The 7,300-nt window shown below is 34.8% G+C and overlaps 1 protein-coding gene across 1 annotated transcript in view; it reads right to left on the bottom strand.

The window, feature by feature from the left end:
- The window catches only part of LOC111086779 (dynein heavy chain 1, axonemal-like), a 49,639-nt gene that overhangs the window by 26,444 nt on the left and 15,895 nt on the right, over positions 1–7,300 (bottom strand). Inside the window, exon 5 of the mRNA XM_022391014.1 lies at positions 939–1,109. Within this exon, the coding sequence (XP_022246722.1) occupies positions 939–1,109 (171 nt within the window). The remainder of the gene's footprint in view (positions 1–938; positions 1,110–7,300) is intronic.

Here is a 7,300-nt window from a genome sequence, read left to right as displayed (position 1 = left end):
AAAACCTTGTCGAAACCTTGTACTTTTGCTGTTATGTTAAACTTATATTAAAGTTTTTCTTCATTACCCATTCAAGCTGTCTTCAGCCATTATTATTTTGTATATTTGAACAGACAATCTCTATGAAGTCCCTAAATTTCCAGTTTATACAGCCTTGTCATGTAGCAGAAAGTATTGTATTGTTTGGGTGTTAAAAAACCATTAAGCACCTTACTTTATCGACTGTATCAGTATGTACAACTGTGATGCACTTTTAAGCCTGGATGTTATCTGCTATATTTCTTCCCTGAAAAAATCAAATGTAGTTTATCAATTTACTTGTCCTTCTTGCAAGAGAGGTTATATTGGTTCTATGATTTAGAAAGCTGTTGGTGTGAGTGAAAGAACATGCATATTTAAGAACACCACATAGATCAAGTGTATTGGAGCATGCCTTACATGAGTGTGATGTAGCTTTCCATTAACAAGGGACAAGTATGAACAAAGCCTCTTTTTAAAGACAGCTTACTCATTCATAAACTGAGGCCAAAACTCAATCAGGTTAGTCCAGCTTGTAAATTGTTGCTTAATCTTATAAGTCTATTGCAAAAACAAATTTAAAAATCTTCCACACAATGTAAATACTTACAGTGGTTAAATGAACATAACTACCAATAGGGTAATTAGTAATAAAATGTGTGAAAGTCCTATCAACTTTGTACATAGTTATTCAAAATGTGAAAGTATATCATATTAAGTGTCTCCTCCAGAAAAACTTCTGTACGATTCTTACAAGGTGTCCAGATATGCTATCCCTGTATCAAATGCACAATTACCTATATCATATAACAAAATTAATTAAGTTCCATTTTATCAAAACAGTTAGCAACTGAATAAGCTGATGGCAGGATAGTTTGAAAAAAACAAAAAAACATTCTCTCCTCAACAAAACATCTCACCACTGCATATTCTAAACTACATTGTTGCAATTCCTCTTGTGCTTGTTGACAGTGCTCTTCTTCCTCTCGTAGATCTCTTTCTAACTTTACTATTCTCACCCTGTAATCATGGGCAACTTGCTGGAGTTCTTTAATTTTCCTCAGACCTTGCTGTGCTTTCTCTATTTTTGCCTGCCATAAAAAAGATATTGTCATTCTTAAATTTGAATTAGATTTCTTATGTGGGCACAGTAATAATAAAGTTTGTATATTTTATATGTATGCTATCAGTAATTAAACTGTATGAAGGTTCATAACATCGTAGCATCCATCTACTAATAATAAAAACACCAAAAGTTAAGTTAAGGATATTTAATGATCAAATCTATAATAACAAAAGGGAGTGTCTGTGGTTCTGTGTGACCACCATAACTCCAAAATGAAAGAACCTAGAAACCTGAAATTTTGCACCCATATTAAGTTGGTCCTGAGGGTGTGCACCTGGGTATTATTTCCTATTCACGTGTGTGCATGCATGCGCATCTTTTTTATGAGGCAAGCTAGCAAAAAATCTCATAGAAAAGAAGTGGTTTGTTATATTACCAACAGAAATCACAGACAGACAGACACGCACCTGCCTGCATGCGTGCACATATGTGCATTTTTTTAATGGGGCAAGTTGGCAAAAAACCATATAAAAAAAAGTGATTCCTTATATAACAATTTCAAATATATAAATAAAAAGCCAGTGCATTTTGGTAACAATGGTTTTTAAGCCATCTTGCTTAGCAACAAAAGTATATATGTTATACTTTTATGCTAAAATAGGTTTAGAATCCACACACTCACATAGTCATCTAGAATATATCAACCTAATAACCCGAGCAAAGCCCAGTACTTTCCCTAGTAGAAAATAAAAATATTAATTAGTCACTGTGGCAGTTGCAAGGGGAGTTTAGATAGTTGATAAACAAATTTGTTATTGTGGCATATATATAAATAATTGCTGTGGATATGCATGGATAGTTTGAGTAATTATAAAGATAGCTTAAAAAGTTGAAATTATCACTGTGGCATTAGCATGAGTATTTTGAGAAGTTATAAAGGTAAATTCATTACTGTGACAGCTATATGAATAATTTGAATAGTGTTGTATAATCAGGTTGAACTGATTTAACATTAAAGTGATGGGATAATTCGGCTTAACAGGAGATTTGACAAGATATTTATCACAAAGTAGTTCTAAATCTCTAGACACAAAGTAATGTGCAAGATACTGACTCAAATGCAACCAGAAGAACCACCATCGACCATTAACACAAATGCATACAGTCTTTGTGTTAAGCAAAGTCTAGAGAATCTTGTGTCTCAAAGGTCTGGGAACCATTAGGCTGTTAAATAGGCTCAGAACCACTGCTTGGTGGTTAATAAAAAGAGTATAGCATATCTTTCTGCACTTGTAACTGCTTGTATACGTGTTATGCATGTCTGTAATATGTCTCTTAATCTGAGATGGTCACAATTTACTTTGCTGCATAGCAAGGAGCACCCACATTAGATTTGGGCCCTTCTGTTGCTATTTCTGAAGCTCTCAAAATGTTAATCATAGCATCCATCCAATAGTGAAATCTCTTAATACATAGTTTGTCATTTCTATGGGAGAAAGGGTCTCAACTCCCACACAGTGTCCAGGATCAGAACATTCAACAAAAGGACAGGGTCTTGCTGTATGGTTTGACAATCCATTTGTATTTCCATATCATAGGTGCAAACAATAATGTATGTGTAAACCATATTCCTACAGCACTGTTATCCAGCACACTACCATCTTTTCAGTTTTTAAAAGTTCATCAATGGTTTCATAGCCCATTAAAACAGTGAACTTTTTACCATACAAGTAGTACTAAAAGTGTTTTAGGGAGACCAAAACTGCAAGCAGTTCTTTCTTCATCATACAGTATCTGTACTTGAGAGCCACAAGCATACAAGTAGCACATGCAATTACATGTTCTACTCTGTATTGCAACTGCAGTAACACTGCTCTTTTTCTACTATGACTATCATGGACATGTCAACAATGAGGCTTCTACTGAAATGCTTGCTCACATTCCTCACTCCATCTGAAGTGCATCTCTTCTTTAGCGAGAGTTAATACTAATGAGACAATCTATGAGAAGTTAGCCACAAACTGCTGGTAATATGAAATGAAACTGAAGAAACTGTGGACTTCTCATTTGGTCACAAGTTGAGCCATCTTGCATTGCTGCTATTTTTTAGTTAAGGTCCATGGAGATTCCCTCTCTACCTACAATATGCCAGAGAAATTCTACTTTCAAGAACATGAACACATATTTTCCTGTTTTCAGCTTTAAGCCTGTATTATTTTGGCTCTGAAATACCATTTTCAGGTTCTCAGTCACAAACTTGAATGTGTAACTAAGCACTAATATGTTATCGGTACAGATCAGGCACTTCTTGAATTGAAGCCCTCCCAGTGTAAGTTTCACCAGCCTCTAGAAACTGGTAGGCATAATTACAGAGGCAAAATAGCATAATGCAAAACTCTTATCAGCTATCACTCATGCTGAATGCAGTTGTAGGTCTGCTTTCACCATAAAGCTTAACTTGCTAGTATCTAAATACCAGGTCTACTGTATTGAACCGCTGGGTCTTTTCCAATGAATCTAAGCATTATCTGTGAACCACTGTGCCCCTTCCAATGAATTTAAACATTCATCTATCCGTGAACTTTTAAAGGCGTCATTGTGAGTTACCCTATTTACCCATCTAAAAGAAATACAGAACCTGGATATAGTTTCCTTCTTCCTGGCAATCACTACTGGAGACAACCAAGCACTCTCTGTACGTTATATTATCCCTTCCTTTAATATCCACTGTACTTCAGCACTGACTACTTCCCTAGTGCTACATGGAAACCTGTGGAGCATTTATTTAACTGAACATACATCATCTGTATTTATGTGTTATTGTGTGATTGTTGTTTGACTCAGTCAGCCATCTGGTCCCTCAAACATAATGGCATATTCTGCTAACAAGTCACTGAATTGCTGCCAGTGCATTGAATCTAGATTGTCTGCATGATCTTCAACCAGCAATCACAAATGTGTTAGAAATGGTGTATACACTTCTGAACGCAGTGCAATGGAGGCAGCCCTAGCTGATATTGGTTACTTCCAGTTGATGACCATTCCTTTCCAGCATGTACCCGGATAAACAATTGTCCATAATTCTCCTTGCTGCTTGCTTTCTGGACAGGAAACAATTTATTTCATGCATGGGTTCTATATACTTCATGAAGTAACACTGACACACTAGACTTCTTCCACAGTAACCCACAGAAAACCATTTGCATACATTAGAGTATTGTGACTTGCTCTCTCACATACAATCCACTGTTCCTGGGGTTGATCTGGCCAATATTGGATAACTCTCTCCAACATAAAATAAGTTCACCAGTTGCAAAGACAAAACTGACTGAAAAGCTCTATAGTACATCCATTCCAAGGATGCTAATAGCAGAACTGAGGCCAGTGATGATTACCTTCATTCTGTAAGCAATGTTCCAAGACATAGGTCAGTTTAACAGGAGTTTCAGCAAGATACTTATCTTTATTAAATCACAAAGTGTGTGCACTTGCTGTTATTAAATACAAGATGTTATATCTTCAACTGATCAAGCCAAAATTATCTACCAGACTGTTTAAACTAAACAATCTTACTCCACAAGTAATGCTGGATTTATCCAGAGTGACTAACAGTACCCTTGCAACTGGTCATTCTCGTTCAAGCATAGGAAAGACTGTAAAATCCAGATCCGATATGAACTAGTACTGAAGGACACTATTGTAGACCTTCTTTCACAATGTGCAGCATTACAGCCATGCCACCCATAGGCAGAACAGATGTGATTTCAATAGAATAATGAGGAATAAAGGTAGATAGAATGACATCAATTTAATGACTTTCTAGACCATTATGTGAAAAATGCGCACATACAGAATAAATGACATATTCAGGTTAAATCTAAAATTCTTTTATTACCAACACTCAAAAATTGTCTTTCTACGAGTATTTTAATGTCATCAAACTTCTAGGAAACTTTAAATTTTTATTTAAAAATAATTTATAATGAAACTAAAATTTGGTTATAATCCAAATAACATAAGAGCACATATTAATAATCAATTACTTTAGCATCTGCATACAGCTTTCTAATAAACTAAATTATACATATTTTAATCAGTGGTCATATAACAGCAGCATTGCATTTTAAATTAATAATTCTTTCGTATGTGCGAAAAACAGGATATATAAATACAAACTTCCTGATTATTATTTTTATGATGAAGCTACAACTGCTATGGCATATAACATTTTTGTAGCTGAAATACTTAATAATTTGACCTTTCCATAACTAGTAATGGAGTATGTTTCTATTCGGATTTTTTTTCAAATTACTGTGCCTGTAGTTAATCACATCTAGGTTGACAGAACAACACAAGGTAAAGATTATCAACTGCAGCTTAATTCTCTAGCTAGCATGTATGTGTTTCATATGGTTCTTATAGGAAGGTAGCCTATTGAAACAGGTGATATAGAACCTTGTAGAAACTGGCTTCTGATGGTTTAGAATTGTATGTAGACTACTGATTGATTATGTCATACTGCACTAAGGTTGAAGTTTGACTATAAAAGTGGAGTATTTACATGATTCTGTCTTTTGCTCTTGCACTCTTGGTTCTGCAGCTCTCTTGTTTTTAGTATATTTTGTTAGCTCTAGTTCCTGCTCTCGATCCTAACAGTAGTTATAATTATAATTCAGTAAGTAAGTTATTTCAACATACACACAGCATTGTGAATAAAAATTGCATTACTTTGTTCACTTGTGTTTGCTTGTTTTCATCTACTATCCAAGTTTGATATATTCTTTACATGAGCATGTGGTTTCCAAGTATATTAGACTTATCTGTTTGACATCAGTGTACCTGAATACCACAGCATTAACACTTTCAAAAATAGAAAAGTGTCAGAGAGATCAAATTTACTATATACAGACTAATACTGTCTTAACCACCAGAATCTTGTTAAGATCAGCTAAATGCTTCACACACTGTCTCAATATCTAGCATCTTCTTAAGGTCAGCTAAATATTTTGCTGCCTCAACAATCAACACATTGTTAAGATCAGCTAAATGCTTCATACTGTCTCAATATCTAGCATCTTCTTAAGGTCAGCTAAATATTTTGCTGCCTCAACAATGAACACATTGTTAAAATCAGCTAAATGCTTCACACTGTCTCAATATCTAGCATCTTCTTAAGGTCAGCTAAATATTTTACTGCCTCAACAATGAACACATTGTTAGGATCAGCTAAATGCTTCACACTGTCTCAACAACCATAATCTTGTTAAGATTAATTAAATGCTTCATTCTGTCTCAACAACCTTGTTAAGGTAACCTAAATTATTCACACTGTCTCACAACCAGTACCTTGTTAAGATCAGCTAAATGTTTCACTCTGTCTTAATACCAGCACATTGTTAAGGTCAACTAACTGCTTCATACTGTATTAACAACCACTACCTTGTTTTAAATGCTTCACACTCTCAACAACCATAATATTTTTAAGACCAATTAAATGCCTCACATTGTTTCAACAACTGACACCTTATTAAGATCAGATAAATGCTTCACACTGTCTCAACAATCAGAACCTTGTTAAGGTCAGCAAAATGCTTCACACATTGTCTTAACATCCAACACTTTGTTAAGATCAACTATATGCTTTACTCTGTCTCAACAACCAGCACCTCATTAAAATCAGCTAAATGCTTCATACTGACTCACAACCAGTGCTTTGTCAAGGTTAGCTAAATGCTTCACACTGATTCAACGACCAGAACCTTGTTAAGATCAACTAAATGCTTCATTCTGTCTCAACAATCAAGACCTTGTTAAGGTAACCCTGTCAGGGTTTTATATGTAAATAGGGCTGGGATTCTTGTACAGTAGGTGTCTGTGACTTGTTAGCAATAAATTTGGACAATAAATAGACAGCACACACCGTATTTGTCTTAAAATAATATATATTCAAAACAAGTCAAACATATGTACAAAAATTCTTTACACTATAGGATATCACAGTTTTATCTAAAATTCTAATTAATTATTTTTCCTTGTCAAAAGTCCACACAGGCTGATTCAATTACTTTAGAACCCAACTGACAAGACGACTTATTTTTCTCTACTCTTATCACAATAATATCAGTGAATAATTCACTTACATTACCCTGTGGGTTACCACAGTTGTATCCTGGACTTTAAATAATTGTCTCCTTTTTGTCAAAGTCCACATGGGTG

The sequence above is a fragment of the Limulus polyphemus genome, unplaced genomic scaffold, assembly GCF_000517525.1.
Source record: "Limulus polyphemus unplaced genomic scaffold, Limulus_polyphemus-2.1.2 Scaffold1424, whole genome shotgun sequence".
Lineage (NCBI taxonomy): Eukaryota > Metazoa > Arthropoda > Merostomata > Xiphosura > Limulidae > Limulus > Limulus polyphemus.
Note: the sequence above shows the minus strand (reverse complement) of the source record. Positions and strands in the feature narration are given on the sequence as shown.